Source organism: Cynocephalus volans, chromosome 10 (genome assembly GCF_027409185.1).
Source record: "Cynocephalus volans isolate mCynVol1 chromosome 10, mCynVol1.pri, whole genome shotgun sequence".
Lineage (NCBI taxonomy): Eukaryota > Metazoa > Chordata > Mammalia > Dermoptera > Cynocephalidae > Cynocephalus > Cynocephalus volans.
Genome location: NC_084469.1, coordinates 133,265,749 through 133,292,431, shown reverse-complemented (window position 1 = coordinate 133,292,431; position 26,683 = coordinate 133,265,749). Strand labels below are relative to the sequence as shown.

The following is a 26,683-nucleotide window of genomic DNA, read 5'->3' as shown; positions in this document are numbered from 1 at the left end:
GTAATGATATTCAACTCTGTACCCCGCAGATATGTACAATCAACTATGTTACAATAAAAAATAAATAAAATAAAAAATGTTTTTAAAATGAAAATTAAACTGGATTGATGGATGGAGGAATGAATAAATGGATAGTTATATGATAAAGCAAACAGAAAATATTCATCATAGAATCTAGAAATGGGTATATAGGTATTTACTGTAACACTCTTTCACCTTTTTCTGTATCTTTGAAAATTTTAATAATAAAATGTCAGAAGAAAAAAAAACTTAATGTTCCTTATCCAGTTCTAAAGCTTACAATTAAGTCTTTCATACAATTGTCTCCCTACTCTTGAGTTACTTTAGTTCATGTTCTCTGTTGGCTGCAGTAAATCATTCAGCAAATTTTTCAGGGAAGGTTCTTGGTTGACACACTTTCTTAACACATGCATATTTAAGAATGTCCTCCAGTTGCCTTGGTACAGAAATGATAACTTGGTAGGCTATATAATGCTTGGTTCAAAATTATTTCCCCTTAAAACTCTGTAGATATTGTTCCATTGTCTTCTGGCATTTAGATTTGCAAGAGAAAAATCTGAGGTCAGCCAGACTTTTGCCCCTTTATAAGTAACTTGCTCTCTCTGTCTGGATACTTGTAGAATTTTTTTCTTTATACTTGAAATTTAAAAACATCACCAGAATATGTCTAGGTGTTGCTTTCTTTTGGTCAAATTTAAAGGTACCCTGTTGCACTTTTTCCATTTATAGATCTAGTTCGCTCTTCGACTCTGCAAAATTTTCTTTGATTAGTTCCTTAACTGTTGTTTCAGCTCCATTTGCTTTGTCCTCTGTTTCTGGTATTCTTGTTATGCGAAGATTGTATCTCTTGGACCAGCCCTCTAGGTCCCTCTTTTTCTCCTCTTTTCTTATCTTGATTTCTTTTCCTTTTTTCTCCACATTCTAGACTTTCTCTTGTTTTACATTTACTTCCGTAATTTGACTTTGTATCCAATCTGACTTGTACATTTCTATTAACTCTCTCAACTCCCTGATACTTTTCTCTGACTATCCTTTCTCTATCACTGCCTATAGGTTGTAAAACACCTGTATTATATGATTCTTAAATCTTTCTATATCTTCTATTTCCAGCACTATATCCATTTCAAGAGAAGGCATTTTCTCAATTACTTAGCTCTGTTCCTTTCTTCTGAACTTGAGTATTACAACCTTTTCAATAGCTCTTTTTAGCAATGAGGACCAAAAACAAAAATTAAAGGAGGTCTTCCACAGCACGGAAAATAAAATGTAGAAAATGGTTCCCCTCAAGAGATATTTTTAAATAAACACAAAGAAAGAAAACCTTTTGTTCCGAAGAAATGAAACTATTTTTGTTACTGAGCCTGGAAAGAAAGTTCTCCCACAGACTGAATTAATATTAGTTCCTTTCTTTTTGCCCCTTCTGCCTGTAGTCCCAAATCCCTCTTTTGTCTTCAAGCTGGGAGCCTCTCTTGCCTCAGCTGGGCACATGTAAAAAGATGGGACACACTTTTTTAAAAATTAAAGGACAGCACGCATACGTTAAAATGTTCATAAGTGTACTGTTCAATGATTTCACAAACAAAATACATACGTACTCAGCACCCAGACCAGAAAGCAGCTTTTGCAGCCCACCTGAAATCCTCATCCAGTCACTGTCTCATCCCAAGGGTAAACACTGCTGGAACTTTCAGCACCATAGATCTGCTTTTCCTGCTTTGGAACTTTATATAAATGGAGTTATACAGCATCTGGATTCTTTCACTCAATGCTTTGTTTGTGAGTTGTCCATACTGTTGCCTGTAGTTGTAACACGTTCATTCTCGTTGCCGTGGAGTATCCCGTCATGTGATTCTACCACAATTTACTCTCTGGTAGATGGGAAGGTACATCCATCCTTGGTCAGGAAAATAAGGATAGTCACAGGTTTTACATGGGTATTTTTATCTGAGTTGACTGTTATAATAATTTGGTTAAATGCTTGAGTTCAGGAGATGCCAATGTTCTTTTTCTAAACTTTTAAATTAGACTCAAATGCAGCATCTGAAAACTGTCAGTCTGGCAGCTGACATTATGTTGAACATTGAAATCTATTTTTGTAAGCAAAGATGTCTCTGTCCTGTGGCCAGGGTAGCAAAAACTAAATAGAAAAGCCATAGGAAAGGTTTTCTCTGCTCTTTTAAAAGTAGACATTCAACATTTGTTGGCAACATTTATTGAGATTTTACAATGTGTCATGAACTGTACTAAACACTTCACATGTATTATTTTCATTCAATCCTGACAACAACCCTGGGAAATAGTTTTACTTGTATTACTCTCATTTTTTAAACTTTGTCTATGTTACCCAGTCCTTCATCCTGTGTATCTAGTGTAGTATCCAGTACAAATCAGGCACCCAACAAATGCCTGTTAAATATGGTAATGAATGAATAGTAGCAGCTACCATTTACTGAGGCCTTAGTATACAGCAGGCATTCTGCCAACGTTTACATTCTATTTAATGTCCTATTTAATCTAAACCTGTGAGGTAACATAGGAGACACCTTCAAGGGTTTTACCCAGCTCACACATCCCACTTTGAGAACCTTCACCTGCTCATGCATGTATCCATTAGCTGTCATGTTTATGCTCTATGACCCCATCCCTTTGGTCACAGTTAATTGGACCAGGGATGGACACTTAATGTAGCTCAGCCAATCAGATTCTCTTTTGGGAACTTAGACTTGTGGTTGAAAAATGGTCAGTTAATTCTGCTCGTGGCTAGAGTTGAGATGCTGTAAACTTGCCCCCAAGCTGCAGTATGGCCTTTTTATGAAATAATGGAGAAATAAGTCTTCAGGGAGAGAAAAATTAAGTGACTAAACAGAGAGGCACAGAGACAAAAGGCAGAGTCTTGCCAGGGTCTGTTTGCTTCTCTGTTTCCCACTTCAGGGCCTCAAAAAAGCCCAGATTTGGATTCTAGAAATTGTCCTTTTTTGCTTAAAATAATTTAAGTTAGCTCCCATTAGTTGCTACCAAAGAAAAAATCTAAACTAAGATAGATAAATATTTTTCCCATACCACAGGTGAAGAAATTGAGGGTCAGAAGAAATAAAGTGACTTGCCCAAGGTCATATATCCAGTGAGTGGTGGAAAAAAGACTTGAGCTCAAATTCACCCAACTCTACAGCATGAGCTATTTCCCCTCCACACACTGGTATTCCTTGGTCCAGGTCAATGGAACATCTGTCCTTCACCCCTGCTGCAAGCTGTTTGAAGACTGGGGTCACTGCTGACTCATTGTAGCAGCTTCACCTGGGCTGAACATTGTCAGGTGTCACTTGCAAGCCACCAGGATGGAGATTTCACAGAGTCAAAGGAAACATTATGGCATGACTGATGGGAAGTTAATGGGCTTTGTGGATACAAATCATAGAGGCAGAAAAGTGGAGCATGAAACTGAGACACTCCCTAGTGACCTTGACAGACAAGCCAGTGAGCAATTGATGCAAGTCCATGGCAGCCCTAAAGCTGGAGAGGGACCACCATGAGACTAAAGCCCTTGGTGGGAATACCAAATACCCCATGGAAAGTGGGAAACCCCTAAATCTTCCTCATGGCCACAACCCTCAGCCTGGCTGCCTTGACTTCAGCCTTGGCAGAGTAGGTGGGGTGAGAACTAGGTCAGAGTCCAAGCCAAATGTGGGGGCTTAAGCCAACCCCAGAGGCTGGGCCCAAAGAGCCCTAAGTGCTCATTCTGCAGAAGCTGGATCATCTGATCCTCTCTGCACACACCTATCCCAAGCCACCTTCCACACAGTAGACCAAAGAGATTTCCCTACAACACAAACTTGACCACATCACCCCCTCCTTAAAGCCCTTACATGGCCCCCAAAGTTTTCAGCCTGTAATTCAAGGCATTTATGAACTGCCTTTCCAGACTTCTTACATAACACACCACTCATTCACACTCAACTTTGCTTCCAATAATCCAAGTTGCCTGTGTCCCTGGAATCACCCTGGTCTCACGCCACCTCTACCACCTTTGTACACATAAGCTATTCTCTCTCCTAGAACATCTCGCCCATCTGTGAAATCTTAACTGAGCTTTAAGCTCAATTCAAGAAGCACACCTTCAAAGAAGCCTTTTCTGACCTCCACAGATTGAGTTAAGTGTTCTTTGTGCACATGGCTGGCACAGAAAATATATTGTTTAGTGACCATTTGTTTATACATGTGCCTCTCCTAATGGACTGTGGGCTCCTAGAGGACAGGGACATGGTTTTCTACATTTTTTTTTTTTTTTTTTACCAGTTTAGAGCAGAGTGCTCAGCCTGGAGTGAGCATCTGTAAGTATGTATGGGACATACGGTTGGATGGATGCAGATGGGGTCAATGGGTAGATAAACAGGAGTTTGTATGGATAGGTGAATGGGAGAAAGAGTACATGGATGTGTAGGAGAATAGAGAGGTGGGTAGATGAGAGGAAAGTTGGATGGATGGATGAATGGATGGATTGGAAGATGGAAGGAGGGATAGGTGGTGCATGGGAGGTTAGATGGGTGGATGACAGATCAATCAACTCTGATGCCTGCATGTCTAAGCCTAGGGTTCAGTCCTTCGGCTGTCTTTGTGGCCTGGACTCCTGTCAGAGTTCTGCTGCCTGCTGATAACCCTTGAAATTCAACATGTGTAAAATCAAACTTATATCCTTCTTTCCCAAATTTGATTCTTGTCCAGTGTTCTGCTCCTTAGTAAATGACAACACCAGCCACCCAGCTGCACCAACTAGAAATCTAGCATATGGACTCCTTCTACTGCCTCAGTCCCCATTCCCAAGACATCACAAGTCCTGCTGAGTATACCTCTGATATATCTCTCCAACTGGGCCATCTTGCTCCACCCCAGGGTCACCATCACTTCTCTCCTGGGCTAGTGCGACCACCACCTGGCCAGCTTCCTTGCCCCCAACCATCTCCCCACTACCAATAAAGCTGTCTTTTCAAAATGAAGGTCTGCTTATGCCACTCCAATATTGTTTAAAACATTCTAATGCCTTTGCTCTTAGGATCAAAATCATGGCTTCTGTCCACTTCTCCTGCCACATCCCACACCGTGACAAGGTCACACCTTTGCAGCATGTCTCATTGATGCAACTTTACATTCATCTCTGTGACTCTTGTTCATGTGTGTCACCTCCTATAGGCTGTGAGCCCTGGAATGGAAAGATTCGGTCTATTTTGGTTTAACCTGTTTGCAGCAGGCTTGGGTACAAATCTGGGGCCTGCCTCTAATTAGCTGTGTGACCTTGTACAAGTTACTTCCATAAATCTCATTGCTGCATGTGGAAAACAGAGAAAACATTACCTGCCTCTGCAGAATGTTGAGAGGATGGAATTAAATAACACATGTAGCATGGCTAACACAGAGTACGGCCTCTACGAGATGGCAGGACCGGACTGGGAGCAGCATCAGTAAGTTCTGTATGTAATCCCTGTCCACCCCTCACCTGGCCCTAAAATTAGCACTGCCCTGAATACAAATCTTCAAGTAAGCCCAGAAATAAACTCTCCCAAAAGAGACCCTGGGAATAGGAGAGAAGGGGCTGCCTTTTACACTTCAGCACCTGGAGACTTCTCCCAGGGCCCTGAAAGGTGGCTTCCCTCCTAAGAGGAGACAGACAGAGGCAGCCTGACCCAGCCCCTCCAGCCAGGAGAAAGGGTGGTCAGGGTTTATCAAATTCCCAGAAGTGTCTAGAACCCCAGAGAGCAGCCTTCTTAACAGGTCTAATTCATTAAGTCCCTTCCTCTCTCAAGAGCCTGCAGTGGCTCCCTGCAGCCTAGAGCATCCAGTGCAGTCCCCTTTACTTACGGGAATCTCACTCCCATCTCCCACCTGACCTCAGAACCCACTCTTCATTCAGACAGGCCTCTTCACCTGCCTCCAAACTCTTTCCTGACCGCAGGCCCTGCCTTCTGACCTAGAAAGCCCTCTATTTTCAGGTAATGCTCTATAAACCCTTCCACACCCCTCAGGGCCCTCCTCTTCCAGAAAGCTCTCTAGGACTGACCCAGCCCACACTAATCTCCCCCTCTTCTGAGGTCCCAAGACCCTAATGCCTCCAATAAAAGACAAACCTCTGGTGTAAGACAGACCCATCTGAGTGAAATTCCAAGCTTTCTACTGTTGAAGAATAAAGTTTTTTTTAAAGGATAAAATCATGAATGCTACACAAATATAAAATGAACATGTGTCAAAGCTTTTATTTAACTCATTAATGAGAGAACCAGTAAGATGTTATACATGATTCAAGGAAGAATCCAAAGAGCATGTAGGTATACGTGTATAGCTCTTAGTCCACCCATCCCAGATGTCCATTGACCTCCTCTGACAAAACTCATTTGCATCTCAGTGAACAAGAATAGTTTGCATTATTATCAGTTTTCTACAGCTTACAGAATAATGAAATAGCTCAGAGACCATGACAGGCACAAAGGCCTCGAGAAACAGATAACATCTAATAGTCAATTAAAAGGACACCTGGTAAACGTTTTTGCCTTTTTTAACATGTTTCATAATCTTACCTGGCACTACTTAATCAGCTGTGCATCTCTGGAAAGTCACTTAAATTCTGAGGGCCTCAGTCTCCTCATATGTAAAGTGGGAGGGAAAGCACAAAACCCTGCAGGCTCTCAGCACAGAGGAGCTCCAGAAGGAGATGCTTCAAGTATTACAGATATTTCCCTGCCCCTGAATTTCCCCTGGCTACTTCAGCTGCCACCTCTGAGCCTATGGGTGCAAGGCAGGCAGACTCTGCTCTCTGTCCCCCACCACCTCCCACCAAATATGAACCAAAGCCTCTTCCTTCATTTCCCCTCAGCAACACCGAGACATGCTCAAGGGACCTTTAGCAAAAATCAGATGGAAAGAGAAAAATCTTCACAGAACTAGTGGGATAGTTTTTCCTGCCTCCTTCTTTAGAGCATGGTGTGCTCTCCACCCCCAAGGCCAAGGCAACATAGACAGCAGGTCTTTTGTAAAGTAATTCAAGACTGGTAAGACACTTTTGCCATACTTCTGTAAAAGAGATATGCTAGAAAGATGTAACCTCCCTGGAGGGTCTGATGGGTGTTTTAGACAGATATCTCTTCCAAAGGCCAGAGCATCCAGAAGGTCTTTCCCCCTCCCCTCCTCTGCCCTTAGCATCAGAAGATTCCCCCCAACAATAAAATTGATAAATTGACTATCATGACGTTAAAGGAAGTACGGATGGTGAGGAGGTCCAAGCTGAAGAAGCTCAGGAGGTCCCTCCAATATCTCCATCCCATGGGTTCTGGGATTGATGACGGCATGGACCCTGTTCTTTACAAACAGAAAGGATGTTCTTTGGTATTCACTGTGAGTGACTGGGCTAACACAAAGCACACTCTAGGGCAAGTTCCCCCAACCCAGCCGGTCCCTCAGGGTATCTCAAATGTCACTTTTGTTCATATGTTGTCTATTGCTATAACAGAATACCACAGACTGGGTAATTTATGATGAACACACATTTATTTGACTCACACTTCTGGAGGCTGGAAAGTCCAAGACCAAGGGGCTGCAACTAGCAAGGGACTTCTTGCTGCATCTTAACATGGCAGAAGGCATCACATGGGCAAGAGAGAGTGAGAGAAGGGGGCCAAACTCATGCTTTTATAAAAAACTCACTCCCATGATAACGAATCCACTCCTGCTATAATGGCATTAATCCATTCATGAGAGCAGAGCCCTCATGACCTAATCAACTCTTTTAAAAGGTCCCACATTTCACCCTCTTGCATTGGGAATTAATTTCCAACACATGAACTTTGGGGGACATACTCAAACCACAGCAACACCACATGATTTCTCGAAGGCTCACTTACTCCAATCTCCCTATTTTACCTTTGGTCAAGCAGACACTAGATACCACTGTGCTTCCCTGGTGCCCAGGACATATCCTTTCTGCAAATCTAAGCCCATACAAAAAAACACCTCAAAGATATATGGATATCCCTACTGACATAAAGAATAATCGTAGACATGCACAAATTTACCCATGAAGATGTCCACTGCGGTATTGTCTAGAAGTATGAAAAACTGAAACAAACTAAATGCCCAGCAATAGGGGATTGGTTAGATATATATAGTACAACCATCCAATGCAGTGCTAGGCAGTCATTCAAAATGTGACATACAAGGGGAGAGGAGATATCACAGCAAGCTCACTCCATTTAAGAATATTTGTAAGGTTAAGCAACTACAAAGAAAGGGGGAAAAAAGAAACCTCAACATTAACAGTGGCTGTTTTTTATTTTCTTCTTTTTCCTTTTGGTTTCTAAGTGTCCTGCACTAACATGTATTTGTACATGAATAGACAGACAGATAGAGATAGGTAGGCAAACAGTCATAATCCAACTCCCTGAAGCTAGACCCAACAATCACCAGGCCCACTGGAAACCAGTTCTGGGTTCCAGTCTGAGGAACAAGCCACATTTGCCAGACCAGTGATATGCAAATGGGGAGTGGGGGGAATGAATTCTTTAGGGCTGGCGCCTTCCACAATGACTCACTCAAAGTGAGCCACCCCACACCACCACACCACAAACACACACATACACACACAGTCTTGCCAAAGAAGAGGCTTATGGGTAAAACCATTCAACAACTAGAATATCCATCCTGTAAGATTCATCTAGTGTCTGCTCAGGGAGATCAAGGGCACTCTTAGCAAGGTTGTACAGTGGGGAAGCCCTGGCCTGAGAGTCTCAGAGCCTCCAATCTCAGCTCTCTGGCCCTGACCTTGCCTGCCTTTCTCTGGTCTTCCGTTCATCCATCTATAAAACAAATGTGTGGGGTTGAATGAAGGGCCTCCCAGATCCCCTTTCTCGGGACTCTCAGAGATATTTCGCTTTATTCAGGCCCCATCTCTCCACAGCCCTCAGGACAGCCCCAGAGTGAACTGGAATGCCCCAATCTAGGTCCTAACCCCTCCCAGTCTGCAGGAGGGGTAAGGGTAGCAATGCAGGAGGCAGACCAGAGTAAGTTACCAAAGGAGGCTGGGAGGTGTCCTCACCCAGGAGGCTCTAGACCATGCAGCTTCCCCCGCATCCCCCCAAGGAAGCCCAGGACAGAATGACTGGCAGGGCTGGGGTGAAGTCAGGTTTGTACCTTTGCCCACCCACTCCATCCCCAAGGGCCAGTTGCTGGCTCACTTCCCTTCTCTGCCATTCCCATGGCTCCTCTGCTTCCCCAGGGTTTATCATCAACATGTTCATCTCTTTCTCATCATGTTTTATTTTTGACAACCACTTTCCAGCCTGTGGCAAGCCTTTGGGTTTTGAAACAAACCTAGCTTTGAATCTCCTTACCTCTTCAAAGCCCAGGTTCCTCATCAACAAAATGGGGGTTAGGAGAGGGTCACCAACCATATATTTTATCAATTCATTCATCAAATGTACTGAGAGCCTGCTCTGTGCAGACCCTTCCAGCCCCTCACAGATGCTGCCCGCCTGGGGCTCCCAGGCAAGTAGAGGAGATGAAATAAATGATTCTACAAAGAACTGCAGAGCACCACGACACAGCCGGGGTGGATGTGAAAGGGGAACTCTATCCTAATGAAGGGAGACCTGGGATTTGTCCAAGGCCCCAAGGTAGGGAGCGAGCAGAGCAGGATCTGGAAGCCAGAAACCCTCCCCTGAGCAGGCATCCCCTGGGGCAGGCTTGCATCTGCCAGGGCTGAGCCCTATGCTCTGAGGTGTGGGCAGCAGAGGGCAGAGGGCACAGGGTGGGAAGAGGGGTGAAGGAAACAGGCCTGACAGGTCACTCAGAGGGGAAAGCTTCAGCCAGGCCTAGCAGACACCCTGGCACGCCCCAGAACTCCCCTGCCAGCTACTGGGAGCAGGAGACCCTGCCAGAAACCCAGCCAAGCTGCGTCCCCGCCTGCCGCCCCCTCCCCATTCTGCCCTTTGCTCTTTGCCTGTGACAGGGCTCCTCTGCCCAAGTGCCCCGCCTTGCCTCTGTCCAACCTGTCTGGCTGTCCTCTGACATATCGTTTGTCTACCCTTCTCTGCACGTGTCAGTCCTCTGTTCCTGTCTGTCTGTATATCATTCTCTAACAGCGCCTGTCTGTCTGTCCTCCTCTTCACACGTCTGGCTGGCGCGCCGGCCTCCCTGCATCTCTGGGCCTCCTCGCCGCGCCTGCCCCGCCTGCCGCTGTGTGGGTGTCGGGCTGGCTGTGCGCACAGGGGCGCGGCTCGGCCCGCCCCGTCCCCCGCGTCCCCCATCTCAGGAATGACCCGGGCCGCGGCGCAACGGTGCTGAGGCCCGGCAACCGAGCCGCGGCCGAGGCAGGCCGGAGCGAGTTGGCGGTGGCGTGGGCGGCGGCGCGGGGACGACGGGCGGCCGGGAGGAGCTGCGGCAGATCACGGCCAGGGCCGGGGCCGGGGCCGGGTCCTGGGAAGCCGCTGCCGCCGCCTCGGCCCGGGATCGCGGGCGGCGGGTCGGCTGGGCTCGGCCCGGCCCCGCCTGGTCCGCCCCGCCCCGCCCCTGCGCGCAGAGCAGGCCGAGGCGGAGCGGCGCGCCCCCTGCGACGCCCGAGCCCGAGCCCGAGCCCGAGCCCGAACCGGAGCGCCGCGACATCCGAGCGGGAACCGGAGCGAGAACCGGAGCTGGAGCCGAAGCTGGAGCCGGCACTGCGGCGCACGGAGCGGAGCGCGGCAGCCAAGCCGAGTAAGGGGCGTGGGGCGAGGGCGGCGCTGGGGAGGGATCGAGGAGGGGGGTCCCGACCCCCTTCCCCCGCGCTCTGCGGCTGCACCCGCGAATGCACACAACCGGGGACGCGCCGCGCGGAGCCTCGGCACGCCGGGCGGGCGGATGCGTGGTCCGGAGCAAACCGCAGCGCTCTCGGAACAGAGAGGGACCCTAGGACTCCAGCTGACCCGCACCGACTGGTGGACCACCGGACTGGCAAGGGCTGAGGCTGACCCTAAGCACGCCCTCGGGCCGCGGGGAAAGGGAGGTCCCCCGGGTTCCTGCCTGACTCGAGTGCCAGACGAGCATCCATCCCTTGAGGGGAGCCCAAGAAGTCTCCCCAGCTCCGGGAGCTGTTTGGGGGACCTCGGTTTGGAGGACCTCTGAGCAATCCACTCAAGAAGGGGAAACTAGGGCGCGTTCTCGTCCGGGGTGGGAGAGGAAAGGGACCGGGGGGGTTGTGGAGTTTGGAGCGTGAATCCAGGGCCCCACCCCCTGGAACTAGGAAGTTTGACCCTCGGACAGGCGGGTCACCAGGGCCGTGTCCCTGTTTCCGTGCCTGCTGCGCTGGCCTATCTCAGCACCGAGGGTGGAAGAGGGAGTGTCTCCGCCGCACCTTCTCCCGCTTTGGGGCAGACTTTCTCTTACGCTCTCAAAAGGCCCCGAGGCAGGGTCCGAGGCGCGGCTCCCGCTGGCTGCGCAGCTGAGCAGCGTAGCCACCTCTCCCCAGGCGCCCTCGGAAGCTGGGTAGTGCCCACCCCACCCCCGGCTGAGTCGCGCGGCCCTTCCTCTCTCCCCAGCGGGCTCTGCGGTCTGGAGGCTGGCGCGCGGTGAGGACCCAGGGCTGCCCTCCTGATCCCGCGCCGGTGCCGGCCTGGGTACCCAGGCCCAGGCCGGGAAAGGGAAGGCTGAAGTGACAGGTGTGAGAGGCAGAGGCTCCGAGGGCTTGGTCTTTGGTCTTGATCCACGCAGTCCCACAGGCACCTGCCAAGAGATGTGCGTCTGGACTCTCTCTTCAAACATCCTGACTGCTTTACCAGAACAAGTGACTTCACCACCCTGTGGCTCAGTTTCCTTGTCTGAAATGTAGGCAGGATTCTGGAACCACAGGCAGGCTTGGCTGACTTTCTAGGTGTATGACCTTAGGTAAGACACTTACCCTCTCTGTGTCTCAGTTCCTCCATCTGAAATATGGGGATGGTGAGTTGAGATGATGTGTGCGGGGAGCCTAGCCTAGTGCCTGGCAAACACCCTGTACTCAATTATAGTGGGCTACAGGTGTCATTTTATGAAGTGTCTGCACCAGTAGATGCTGAGGCAGTGAGTTCACTTGAAGTACTAGGGACATCATGCCCCTGAAGCACCTCCAAGGATGCCTTTGAATCCCCCAAGGCCCATTGACGCCTAATTGCACAGCAAAACCCTCCTGAGGGCCTGCCCTTTCTCAGGCATTCCCTCCTTCTGAGGCTCTCTGTGGCCCAGCCCACTTTTCCACTCCCCACCCCTCAATGTCCCTCCAGGTTGGAAAAGGCTGCATCTGACTGCAAGGGACACTCTTTTCCTCCCTTTGGCTGATGTCTGCTGTCCCAAGTAGGGGCACCCTACTTACCACTCAGGCTGTGCACAAGGGAATTTACACACCTCCCTCCACTCCTGCGTTTGGGAGCATGTGAAGGTTTGCCTTCCCTGCAAAGCAACCAGGCTGTCAGGTGGCTTAGACTTGCCAGTGATGATGGTTCAGACAGGCAGTGGGAAGCAGCAGGGAGAGCAGCCACAAGGGCAGGAAGACAGCCAAGAGGGCAGAGGGGTACCAGGCTTGATTTCTTACTGACTGGGATGTGTTCATCCAGGTGACGAGGCCACGAAGCACTAGAAATGAACCTCAGGGAGGAAATGGAGCTGGTGACTGACAAATTAGAACTTCAAAGCTAGACAGTTCCCAGGAAGGGATCTGCCCCAGTCTGCACAGCTGTGGCCTCAAACCCAGAGCAGAGCAGAAAGAGGCCCAGGGCCTAGGGGAGCATGCTGGGATCCTTGGGGTGGCATGGGGAGGTGTAGGTGACCAGGAGGTGGGAGGAAAGCAAAGGTCCAGTTTGTGGGCATTCATGTTGGTCCCTGGCCACCTGTGGCCCAGCTGCCCAGAGCAGGGAATGGGGGAGTGATTTCAGATGAGGAAACATATCCATATGTTGCCAGGACCTGGTGAGACAGGCAGAGTGGGTTGCCTCATCAGGGCTCCTCCACACAGAAGCCCCTCTCTGCTCTTCTTCCTCTGTAACCTCTCCCACCCCTCCCCACTCACACACTAGGGTGTCACATTCCTGCCTCTTCCATAATCCTCACTCCTCATCTCCCCAAAGGAGTTAATCGGAAACTAATTAGGTTTCTGTCTACTGGTTCACAGAGTGGTTGGAACACAGCTGATAGGGAATGTGATGGGAATATAGGCAATATTGTCAGTCTTCAGGAATAATCAGTTGGATACCCTCACCCTGGAAGTGCTCAGAGCACAGGGCAAGTGGCAGGAAGACATAAATCTGCTCTCAGCCTCCTCAGAGGAGAAACTGAGGCCTGGAGGGCTTCTGGAGCCCCTTGCAGGAGAGCACAAAAACAAAGAGTTGTGGCTGAGAGCATAGTTTCTTGGAGCTGGGCTGCCTGGATTTATAGCATATAGGTCTGGGCAGCTGACTTATTATTCAAAGCCTCAGTTCCTTTTGAAAATGAGAATAAATATTACACACCTCCCAGGATAGTTGTGAGATCGAAGAAACAATAAACTCATATAGGAAGCATAAAGCAATGTCTGATGCGCTCTGCCAATGGCCCTGTAGTGTCTGCATTATGAAAATGCATTGCACACACACTGTTTCCTAAACATAAGCATTTCTCTGAATCCTGACAGCAGCTCTCTGATGTAGGTACTATCATTGTCTCCATCTTACTGATGAGAACACTGAGGCTGAGAAAAGTTAAAGGGCCATCCAACTCTGCTAGGTATAGAATACTTAAAACATCACTGTGACTCATCATAATTTTATATGACTTTGTAAAATTGATAATTAGCACATTGTAACTTAGATGTCATGTAATCAGTTATTGGAATGATTCCTCTATGGAGATCTTCAACCATTTTATGTCTGAGAACTGAAAAAGAATATGTTAATTGTCCACAGGCTATAGAATTTTTACAGACACCTTTACTTTTTTTCTATTCAAACAGTAACCAAACTGATTTAAAAGAGCAGCCTCCCATTCATTACTTAGCCCTCGTCTATTTTTCTCCAAAGCACTTACCATTCCAACATCTGTATATCTTCTTTATTTATTTATTGTCTGCCCCCCAAAGGCAGGAACTTTTGGCCATTTTGTTCTCTCTGATATCCCCAGAGCCTAGAATAGTACCCAGCACTTAGTATGCTTTGCAAAATTATAAAGGGTTTTACAAACATAAAGTCTATTATTGTTATTATTTTTGCCAAGTGCATAGATTGATCGAAAATAAAACATTAAGGTTCATAGCAAAAACCATTAAAGCAAATATTTGGCAAATAGGACTTGCTCAAGAGCCAGGGATAATTTGATGAAGATTAAAAACAACGGAGATCATGTTTCTAATATTTTAATAAAGCTTCTTATCAGTAAGTTCAAAGACAAATTAACTTTTTAAAAATCTTTTCAATGACAAATGACGTGTTCAAAGGCAATTAAATTAGCTTTTAAAACTTTCAATGAGCTAACTATCACTGACTCATTCATTTAATTACTTTTTATTTTGTTAGCACAAAAGTTTTTATTCCAATCTTCATTTTAATAATTTTTTAAATTATAAAAGTAATATGTGGTTCACTATAAAAATTTTGGGAAAATCATAAAAAATATAAAGAACATAAAAATCCTCTTTAATCTCACCACTGCCCAGAGAGCACAATGACTGTGGACATTTTATTCTATTGCCTTTCTAATCTTTTGTTATGTATGAATATATTATCTAGGGTTTTTTTTTTTTTCCTTTTACAAAATAAAGATCATACTGTATGCACAGTTCCATAATCTTTTTTTTTTTTAATAACCTGGGTTTTTTCCTCTTAACATTATACTAAAAGCAGGTTATTAAAATTTCTTTTAAAACGTGGTTTCACCACTATGTAATATTCATTATAAGTGTGTGGCATAATTTGCTCAGTCTCTCCTACCTTACTGGACAATGGGGTTGCCTCCCATGTTGTAGTGCTACAAATAATGCTTGCCTGTGTCTCTTTTGGTGTTTTCTGAGCCCCAAATGCAGCTTCTCTACACACTTGGTCAGCACCTAGTTGACAGCTTGCAGATGGACTGGTTTATGCAGTCAGACAGTAAATCAGCCTTAGAGTTTGGGCCACAATGGTGGTGAGGAAGGGGGTGACAGTTGATACTGTAGAGGGCCACTCCAGGTAAATTAAGGCAACATGGAGACCCAGTAAACTCCAGGCACATCCTGACCAACCCAGTGGGTTGCACACGTAGCCAGATGTTGCATGGGGACAGAAGGCCTCCTGCTGCAGAGGCTCTCACATACTTGGATTCCTTTTCTAATATCAGAACTGAATTACCTGTTTGCAAACCTGGATGCCTTCTACCCACCTCTTTGCCACTGTTATTTCACTTTTTCTACCCCACTCCTAAATTCATTCATTCCTTCATTCAGTCATATGACAAACATTTCATGACACTATCCACACTTGCCAAGGAATATTCTCCATTGCGGAGGTCACCAGCTGAGTTCCAGACTCATATAAAGACCTTCCTTTGACAAGAGAAAGTTTTCCTGCTGCCTGGGGAACCCCACCTGCAGCCCCAGGAGTTAGCTCCTGCCTTGGTGAGGCAGATGTGCACTTTGAAGATTACTGCGTCCAAAAAAGTCCCTAGAATGTCTTACTTCTTTCTGGCTCTGGGTGATTACATGCACACCCAAAGATTCATGAAACCCCTGTGAGATGACATTGTTCATTCATTCATTCATTCAGTAAATAGCCACTGAGCACTTCCTGTGTGCCAGGCACCATGCTAGATGCCAGGGACACAGTGGTTGTCTGGGCTGTCTAGACCTGAAGTCATTACCTCTCCCATCTGCACTGTCTGCTCACCACCCAAGCAGACACAGGAAATCATTCTCAACTTCTCTCTCTTCTTCGCTCTCTACATCTGATCCACCTGTCCCTTAAACCCACCCAGCTTGTTCCTGCCCAGGGGCCCTTGCACTCTCTGCCCCCTCTACCTGGAATCCTCTCCCTCAGGTAACTGCCCAGCTGGCTCACTTCCTCTGGTCTTTGCTTGTCTGTGACCCTCTCACCAAGACATGCTGCAGCTGCAATATCTAAATGTGCAGTCCCACCTGCACAAACAGCCTCTGTTCCTTCTCATGCTGCTCTCTAACAAACTCTACCATTGTAGCCGTACCTCTATCAAGAAAGCTCCATGGACCATCCCTGCTCTATCCCTGACACCCAGCACCTGGTACCCAGGGACTTTCAGTGAAACCTGAACTGGTGAATGCAGCCTCTTCCCTTTTCTGCAGTCATTGTTGCCTGCATTTAGGCCACATCACCCCCTGCCACAGCCTCCTGTGCTCCCCTACCTCCCACACCTAGCCCACCCTCCACACTGAGACCGAGAGATAAAAATTGCTCTGCTGCTTAAGATCCTCCTAGCAGCACTCTTGGGGCAGAGAGCATACTACCTCACCAGGCCCTTTATTCTTCTGAGTCTCACTGTTGTCATCTGTAATGAGGGGATTTGCTTTGAGGCTCCAGTGAGCTGACAGCATGGGGAAGCAGTTGAGCAGGTTCTGCATAAACAGGGACCATCACATGGCCTTTCCACAAGACCAGCCCACTCCACAGCCCTTCCCTGCCTGCTGCCCGCCAACGTGAGGCTGGCCGCTCCTGGGTCCTTCTGCACCCTGCACATCTGTGCACTGAGTTTCCTTGCAATTGAGCAGACCCAGGCTCTCTCCCCAGAACAAAACCCTCATCTGCTCAGGTCTGAGTGTCGCAACGGAGCCCCAAGTGGAGGTATCCCAGGAGCAGGGACACAAAAGGGAGTGGGAATGACGTGGACTCACCACACACCATTCAGCCACTTCAAAGCCTGGAGTGTCACCCACCCACCCGCCTGCCCGCCCTCGAGTTCCCAGCCAGACAATCCAGTTGGAGATGAGTCACCGGCAGGAACAAGCTCAGATGCTGGGCTCAGAAAGAGGTGGGCAAGGGGGGGAAGTGACCTCGGGTGTGGGCCCCCACCTGACCTTGGCAGCTGGGGTGGGCCCCTACCCCAACCAAATCACAGTCTCAGCCCATCTGTGCCAGGCCTGTCTATGTCCTCATCGCTGTTCCTCACCATGGCTCTGGTCACATGTAGGAAAGCCAGGGCGGGCACTTGCTCCCTTGGACCTCCCACAGCTAGCTCCTTTGTCGTGATGACCCCAGCAAAGCTCCACCAAAGTGGAAGGTCTGATGACACTAGGAAGTGGTTTTTCTTCGGGTCCTCAGGCTGAAATCCAGAAATGGGGGAGAAGAGAAGGAAACAGACAGTGAAGTTGAAAATCCAGCTTCTGTTATAGGATCCAGAAAGCCCCTTCTTGTGCCTTCTAAGGGTTTTGTGGGATGTATAGTAGGTGCCTGGTGAATGAATCAATGGATGCAAGCCAGGAGTGCTGGAAGGTGGTGGCGGGAGGGTGTGTGTCAAGTGCTGATTGTGTTGGACGACGCAGGGAATGTAGCCGTATCTGATGTTGGTGTCGTTGTCACAAAGGATGACAAGAAGTCTGGGGAGCATCTCAGCTCTTCACATATGCATCCTTCTCAGCAAGTTGAGCATCAGTAAAAGGCAGCCTCCACCCATCAGTTACACGTCAGCGTCAGGCCAAGGTTGGCTTATTCTAGCGTTGCCGTGTACTTTCGAATGTCCCCTCAGTGCCCTGAGCTGGACAGCCAAGGCCACACTGACCCTCCATGCCCTTGAGGAGCTACTAGTCTAGGATAATTTAGGGCCAGGGTTTTCCTGAAAGGATGTCCAGGTGCTGCAGAAGCACAACCAGAATATTTTCTTGCCGGCAGTCAGGAGGACTCCCCTGAAGAGAGCTCTTGAGCTGGATGTTGACAGCTACATAGGAGTTTGCTGGGTGGATGGGGAAGGAATGGCATGCCAGGGAGAGGGAACAGCCTGCAAGTAGGACAGGCCCAGTGTGTCCAGGAAGCAGGCCAGCCAGAGCACCAGTGTGGCAGATCTCTGTGGGATGTCCCTGGCAGTAACTGAAGGGCACTGAGAACGACACAGTTGCTCCCTCCTTCCCACATAGCTCTTCCTCCATCTCTTCTCTGTGGCCTTGGATAGGTTATCTCCCTGAGCCTCAGTCTTCTCGTCTGCAAAATGGGAATGATGTTATCCACTTCAAAGGACCAGTTGCAATAACATTGGTGACATTACATTACCTGGCACATGCAGGTGTTTGGTGAATGTGAACCATGCCTGAAGCCCCGAGTGCCCAGAAGGTGTCCACGTATGGAAATGTCTACCTGACCAAAGGCCAAACTGGCTCGCTGCTCCCCAGCCTCCTGAACCATTGAGGGACTTACAGTTTGTCCTCCAAACACCCAAACTGAACACAGAAAACCATATGCAAAGCAAGAGTTCTAAGTGTCCTTTGCCCTGGGTGACCCATCTCCCACCTCCACGTGTCCTGAGAAGCCTCAGCCTTCATCCCAGAGTCACAGGGCCCAGTGGGAGGAAGGGGGTGGGGGGGTGTAGGGGGGTCTCTGGGACAAACAGGACCCTGAGGAAAGCTCCTTGAGAAAGGGAGGGTGGTCAGCCCCACAGGAAGTACATTCCACATGCATTTATTAAGTACCTACACTATGCCAGTTCACTGGAGAGGTAAGCAGGAGCCCAGGGCTGTGGAGGTTGTAGTGAGAAACTGGGACATTTTCCTGAGGGCACTGGGGAAAAGTTTTCCCAAAAGAGTTTTCATCAAGGAAGTGACATAATCCATTTTGCCTTTAGGAAAGATCCCTCTGGAAACAGCACGAGTGATGACTTAGGTAACTTATGTCCTCCTCCCCAGACACACATACATGTGCATGCACATACAGCCACAGTACACATGGGCACATTCACAGACACAAACGCAGACACATGTGCATGCATGTATTTTTAGAAAGCATGGATTGCAGGCCCCAAGATTCTTCTTGAATTTTCTGGTGCAAAATCACCAAGCAGCCTTCCCTGTCAGTCCCGGGGAGATCACATACTACCCTCAGTTCCCCAGGTCAGAACTCTCCCTTGGTTTCTATGGAGAGTGGCAGCGGTGTCACGCCAGCCTGACAGTTCACACCTGGAAGTCTGAGCTACATCAGGAGGAGGCAGGAAGGAGCCACCTAAAGAGAGGGATTCCCAAGTCAGCTCCCCTCTCCCTCACCCTAGGAGAACAGAATGAATGACCATGAGGCTGTGCACCTCAGCCCAGGGACTTTCCAAACATACCTCTCGTCCTGAAGCAAGTTCAGGGCTCATAGCCTTGCTTTACACGGGTGGACGCTGAGGTTCAGAGGGCAAGTTGATATTAGCACTCAGGGATTGGACTTCTGAGCACAGACTCTCCAAGATAGGTCTCTGATCCATTTGTTAAATAGACAAAAACAATTATTAGTCAATGCCGTGTGTTTGGCCAACAGGTTCTGTCAAAACATGGGACCATCTGGGAGGGAAAAAATATATAATTATAAAAAGGTCCCTGGGAGGCCAGGATGGGAACTCTGGACCTGCTTTTTACAGAAAAGTTCTGTCCACAAAGACGTCATCCCCAGGATCAGGGAAGTGACAGCCTCCTGAGACCTGGAGGGGCCAGGCTCTTTTCTCTCTAGCTTCTGGCTGCTGGCTTTCCCATGCAAGAGCCCCCTGAGCTCGGCATCCGTGGTCCCTACTCAGCAACTCCCCAAGGTGCAGTTTGGTGTCTGCCAGGCAAGTGACCACACTCCTTAGGACATAAGAACCTTATCTCCCTCCTGTTCCCAAAGGCTCATGTCACTTAGGGACACACCAGGAGAGACAGAACCAGTTCAGATCTTTAGCAGCAGGGGGAAGGATGGGTTACTTTTTGAAAGTGTTTCCTGCATTACCAATGGGTGTCAAAGTGACCTGGCACTTCCTAACTGCCCGAGACATCCAAGCGTCACACCAAGTTCATGTTGGCGGGGGAGGGGAGTTGGGGAAGAGGCAGTTTCATTCTGTAGGCCTTCATTTCTGAATTGGTAATTTAATATATTAGGTGCCTTCTAAAGGAGTGTGCTGACTAAGTGTGGGCTTTGGAGTCAGACAGACCTAGATTGTAGTCCCAGCCTTTAGTTAGAAGCCGTATGACCTGGGGCAAGCTATATAATCTTTCTGAGTCTCAACTTCCTCATTTATAAAATGAGGATGAAAAAAGCATCCTATTCTTAAAGTTGTTGGGGTAATAATAATAATATGGTTTGAGCTAGATGTCAATAAATACCCTTCAAAAGCCAGCTGTGAGACCTTGAACTAGCCCCTCACCCTCTCTAGGTCTCAGTTTTCCCTTCTATGAAATGATGACATTGGGCTAGTCTATAAGGGTCCTTCCAGCCCCAACAGTTATAAGATGCTCAGGATGCCATGGTCCGTTGAAGTTGCTGGAGGCAGTGGGGTCTCACAGGCTCATGAGACAGGAGAACTCCGTGGCATCTCTAATTCCCACCCAAGGATCCATCCAAGAGAGATATTTCCCCCTCCACCCACCACTGGGACCCCAGCATGAACTTGTCCCTTCCTGCACCAACACCCCCATACTCTGCAACCCAGAGGTCCCCCAGGCCCTTGCCTAGTCTGGTCACATGCTCTCAAAGTCACCATCCTCTCCCTCAGAGGTTGACAGCTCAGGGGATGTCAGTGCCCAGCCCGTAAGGACAGGGGCTGCGCTGTGGGCACCCCCATCACTTGCCTGTTTGTGTCTCCACAGGTTAGTGGAGGGGCCTTCCCTGCAAGAAGTCAGAGCTGTGTCCGTGGGCAGGCTGGCTCCACTGCTCTGCTCCAAGGATTACATGTCCTTCAAACACCCCTGCCCCTGTAAGTCTCCTCCCACATCCTTTTGCCTCTTGGGGCTGGGTGAGGGCAGACCTTGCAGTCGGGGTAGCAGAGAATGGCTCTTTGGCCAAAGAAATCCAGGGATCCAATTGGGGGCTAATGCAACATGATAGGTTGGGGGAGGGCCACACAGAAGACCCGTAACACCTGCAAGACACTCCCTAAAATTTGAGAATCCCACTTTGGCCAATTCTCCTGTATCAACCCTTCCTAAAGTATGGATCACAAGTTCCTCTGAGGTGTACTAATGGGGATTACATGGTGGTAGACAGGAAAGAGATTCCATGGCCAGGTAAGTGTGGGAAATGCTGAGTGAGACACATTAAGATAGTTTTGCTGCCACAGGACTTCTCAGAGCCTTTAGTATGGGGATGTGTGTTGTGAGGCTCCCATGGAAAGAGGGAGCCCGTTGCTCTTCCCAAATCTAACTGACCACAAGGAATGTTTCACACAATTGTCATTCCACAGAACACACTCCTTGGGGTTTACTGTCCTAAGGAAACCCAGTAGATGAAGTCCCTCATTTACTGAAGCCATTAGATGATTTTGCCCCATAACAGTCTTTTCATGGCCCCCTGATGCCCATGAATCCAGGTGATGCATTCAGCCAGGTGAACCCCTGGGGCTCAAGACTGCAGCTCCCTTTGACTTACTCCCCTAGTCTCCACCAGCTCTGCCCTCACTGATTCATGCCGCCACCCTTGCCCCAGGTCCCCTTCACTTCTCCCATGACAGCCACCTGAGCCCCCCAAAACCATCACCATGTGCTATAATTGGGGGTGCATGCATAAGCACCCCATCCTTTTCTCCTTAGTAAGTCAGGACTGTGAGTGTGTGTGTAATCAGGGGACACACTCCCCCAACACCTCAGCTGTCATGTCCCCTCTCCCATGCTCACTCTGGTCAACACCTCACCCTCACTCACCAATGTCTGTTCAGATTTGTACCATGGATGCATGTGTGTCATGCATCTTGGGGTGGGGACATGTCTTCAAAATAGTTGAAGCCCCAATTAGTGAATCTTTGAACATCAGGTGATTCCACAGTGGGAGGCAGGGGAAACTGGCACACCCCATCTGGGTGGGATTCTCACCAGGCATGCCAGGGGCAATATGCTGGCTGTGGGCGTTACTGACCAAAGAGCGGTATCCGGGGATGGGGGAGTCAGCCTGGCTGCTGGCTACCGTGGGTACCCAAAGAGGGTACAGGTCGAGAGTTGATAAGATTATTTCTGATGGATAGTACGAGCTCAATAAATTGTTATTACTGTTGTTCCTGTTGCTGTGGCACAATCAGAAAATGAGAACCCAAATCTCAGACAGGTGGGAAGGCTGCTGTCCAGGGGCACTTTGGAGCCCAGGGGCACTTTGGAGCCCAGGGACACCTGCCCTGCAGAGGGCCGGGATGGTCTGTTCTTGCCCCTATGTGCTGATGAGGCAGGAGCAGCCAGGAGTGGAGAAGGCTGGAAAAGGTCAAGTCTGAGGATGCTGAGTGTGGAGGCTTTCCAGAACCTTCTGGGGTTAAGCCTAGGCCACCTGCACTAATAGAGGCCATTACTGCAGAACAGCCCTCTGCAAATTCTCCTGAGGACTCCAGAGTGTGGCCGTTGGTATTCTGGGCCATTCAGAAGTGGTTCCTGCACATCTCCAAATTCCCCTTCCCCTCGAAGGCCCAGTATTTAGCATGCAGTAGGCACTCAATAAATGTTTCTTGAATGGACAAATGCATAAATATACACTCTGGAGGAGGAGCTGGGGGTGGTGGGTTGGGGAGAAGCTGAAGCTGGTGACTCTGCCACCAAATCCCTCCATGGGGTCTGGCCCAGCCTCCTCGCTAAGGCAAAGGGATTGTCCAACCCAGTGGTTTCCAGGAGCTCAGCACTCCTGGGAGGCTCCATTGTCTTCTCTGCCAAGTTCTGCCCCTCATATTGTCCACTTCAACTGTCTTGATGACTTCTACTTTGGGTTCCTGGTGTCTTTCAGCGATTCTGACCATCTAACCATCTTACCTTGCATTTGTGATCTCCCTTGGTGGTGGAGGAGGGAGGTTCTTCCTGCACCTGCCCTGGGATGCTGGGAGGCTCCAATTCAGCCCCTGATTCTCACTCTGCACAATCCAGACCTTCCCACCCTCACTCGGCTTTCAGCTGCAGCCTCTGGGCCATCAGCTTCCAAGGCTCTGGCCCACCTCAATTTCTTCCTGGGCTTCCCATTCCTTCCTTTTCCTTATGTTGCCTGTCTCTCTTGGGCAGCCCCCATGCCTAAGCTCAGATTCAGCCAGTCCCACTATGAACTTTTTGTCTTCCCCTCTACACTGTCTGTGCTTGATTTTGCTATATTAGTTCAGGGCACCACCATTGACTCAGGCCCTTGGGCCCGAGTCTGGGAATGATGCTCAGTTCCTTCCTACCCATGCACGCATCCCTGCCACCTGCCCAGGGAGGGAGACCCTTGGGTTTGTGAATTGGGCAAACAGATCGTCATTCTGACTCTGTCTCCCTCTCAGCCCCCTCTTCAGATCCAATCTAGAAATTGCTCTTTTATTAACCAGCTCTTATCCTTGTTCACATGTCCAGGCCCCCAGCAGAAGGTGAGCTTCCAGAAAGCAAGGAGCATGCCTGCTATGTTCCCCGGTTTATCTCCAGCACTGTGCTCAGTGCCTGGCACATAGCAGGTGCTCAGTAAATGTTTACTGAACAGCTGAACGAGTGAATCAATCGAGATGAAGCAGATGCCTTTGGGCAGCCTCTGTAGCTTGCAGACCGGAGGCCCTCACACGGGTTCTGGAAGGGATACAGAAACACAAATGCTCCAGACCACTGAGAATACCAGATATAGAAACAGGAAGAAAACCCAGAAGTCCCAGGAGGGGCACTGACACAGACACACACCCCTCTTTTTTAACCCCCAGTTCCAGATCTGGAGCTGCTCTGTGCATTTAGAAATGTAACAGGGAATGGCTTTAACTTTCTCAGCTCACAAAACCATCTTGCTGGCTACATATGAAGATACTGAAGCCCATAGAAACTGAAAAACTTAGGGTAGGAGCCATAGTTTGTTCTTGTTTGGGTTTCCAAACCACAACCCCCTTCCAGTTTAGGCAGGCAGCCAGATAAGTCCCCAGAAGCAAAAACAAGCTCAGAAGTTTCCTAAGCAAGACTCCACCCCTAGGAATCAGTGCTCACGAGGTCCAGAGAGAGTGAACAGTCACATAGCAGAGGGGAGGAGGGTAGCAGAGTGAGCGGTGCCCACATACCGAGGGGCACAGCTGTGGGCACTGGGGAAGCAGATCACCCATTGGCCTCCCGGGGGTCAGACAGCATTAATCAGGCCAGGCTGGGCTGACTCCTCCCAGGCACTGCCCACAGCCCAGCAGCCCCCATCCCCCAACCCCATCTCTCCTTCACACATTCCAGCTCACCTCTGCCCCTCACAGAGACAGCTCCAGCAGCCCTCATCACCCCCCCCACACACCCACCCCCATTCTGCAGGTGAGAAGACTTAGGCAGGGGGAGGTGGCAAGAACAAGAAAGGGAGAAGGCAGGGGAAACCCTGACCCAGGGAAGCCCAGAGGGGTTTTGGCCAAGTGGCTGCAAGGGGGAAGTGGGCTCCTCTGCCTGCAAGCACCAGGCCTGTTGCCATTTTCCAGCCTTCAGGAAACCTGCCTCAAGATCTGAGTGGGAAAGAGGAGAACCGGTCTGTATTCTCAGGAAGGCTGGAGGTGGGAATCCTTCTCCACCTGGCCCCAACTGGGCAGAGCAGCCAGGATTTGCCCAGGGCCCAGGCTCCAAGAACGGATGCTTCACAACCTCTTCCTCTCCACCAGCCGATGGCTGCTCTGCAGAGCTCCCTGTGAGGTGGGCGTGGCCTACATCCCTTTGGCCTCTGGGGCCCCAGGGGAGACTGAGCCTGAGCAAAGCAGGAAGAAGGAAGGTGGAAGGTCATATCCGATCATCCACAAATAAGTCAAGTGGGGCTTGTCTATGCCAAGTTCATGGTGGCCGGCACAGGTTGGCAGGGCCTCTGGGTGGGCTTTGGTCTCCCTCAGAGTTGGTGTGATATAGTAGACAGTGCTTGAGTTTGAGTACAATCACTTACCAGCTGTGTGATCTGGAGCAAGCTACTTAACTTCAAGAAAGCTCAACTTGCTCATTTATAAAATGGAAAAATACCACCCTTTTGGTTTGATGCTCAGATTTGATGTGCCACAGGGAGAGTCTGGCTTGGTGCCAGGCACTGAGAAGATGCTCAGGAAACTTGAAAGTCTTGTCCTTTTGGCCACCTTCTTTCTCCACAGCTTAGTATTACCCAGAGAGGGAAATGGAGAAGAGTGGGGACTCTGGGGATGAATTTGGGGGTAATAAGATACTACTGTTCTCTGCTCTGCTCATTGTGAGAGTTACCTTTGCACAGACTTAGCTATCCACAGAAGGAAGGACTTGAGGGCAAGGAGGGCAAATGATGGGACACATTCCCCACACACCACTTCTGCTCCCTGAGCAGACGTCACTAATCAATTGCAGCACTCTCATCCTGAGCCTAGAGCAACCTCACACTCTGTCTAAACCCATGCAGGCACTACCTAGAGATCATTGGCCTGTGAAGTGATACCCTTATTCATCCTTTGCTGAGATCTGACTCTGGAGGAGGGGAGAGAATAGAGGGAGTAACTTAAGCTACTCCCATTTCTCTTTGGGATCATTTTCCTTATCCGAAAAAATGGGAGTTGAAAAAGTACCCACCTCAGAGGATTGCTGTGAGGATCAAATAAAATATCACAGGTGAAGGGCTTACAAGGCCTTATGATCATTTCTTTATGTGGCCTCCTTGCTTCCTTATAGAAGCCCTTCAGGGGAGGGGTCGGTGTGCCCATTCCACATATCAGGAAACTGAGGCTCAAGAAAATGAAGAAATTAGTCTAGGTGACATAGCTAAAAAATGGTGGGGCCAGGGCTACACCAAGCAAGTCTGTCTAGGGCTCAATTTTAGCTGGACAAAAGGACAGGGGTGGAGTCCAGTCATTCCTTCATGCCCACGACTTGGATGGAGGAGTCCACTCTGCGGTAGGACTTCATGGCCCCACAAATGTCCCAGCTGCCCGTCCTCAGATTCTCTGATCTATCACAGAGTCTGGTTGTAATGAGTGCATGGCATCTAATTGCTAATCTTCATTTTTAATGTACAGTCATGTCATATCAGAGTCCCTGGCAAGAGAACACTCAGCCTAGGCTTGAGCATGTAATGTAGTAATAATAACAATAGCAGTGCCCCCCAGCTTTGGCAGAACACTCCCAGATTGCAAATGCCTGCATTTCACTGTCCCCTGGCACTGAGCTCACTGCCCCTGGAGTCAGCCCTGCCCAGTGGCTTTTCCTCCAGTGTACACCATGCCCCAAGGAAGGGCTTCCTGAGCTTTCCCCCAGAGCTTCCTTTGTTATCTGGACTGAGATTTCACCCAATTTGGCCCTTCCCTGTCCTCTTAGAGAGGTCTCAGTTTCCTCAAGAACCTTCTCCTGTCCTCCCTCTGGGACAAAGAGAAACTCAGGGCTGTAGGTCTTGGACATCAGCCTCCATGGCCTGGGAGGGGCTTTGAGGATGCAGATGGGGCAGTCTGTCACAGGTAACCTGTGGCTGGAGGTAGGTGCCCTCAGTGGTCCCTGCTGGTCACAGTACAGGAGGGGACTGGAGGGCAGGAGGACAGGGAGAGTGAGTGGCAAAGACCCGTCTTTTCTGTGGAATCATTGACATGTCTCTCTGGGAACTGGGCTTGAAGACGCTGA

At 49.0% G+C, this 26,683-nt stretch overlaps 1 protein-coding gene across 1 annotated transcript in view; it reads left to right on the top strand.

The window, feature by feature from the left end:
• Positions 1-5,415: 5,415 nt before the first annotated feature.
• BEAN1 (brain expressed associated with NEDD4 1) overlaps positions 5,416-26,683 on the top strand; it is a 53,769-nt gene continuing 32,501 nt past the window's right edge. Inside the window, exons 1-3 of the mRNA XM_063110122.1 lie at positions 5,416-5,474; positions 10,372-10,749; positions 20,780-20,886. Of these exons, the coding sequence (XP_062966192.1) occupies positions 5,416-5,474; positions 10,372-10,749; positions 20,780-20,886 (544 nt within the window). The remainder of the gene's footprint in view (positions 5,475-10,371; positions 10,750-20,779; positions 20,887-26,683) is intronic.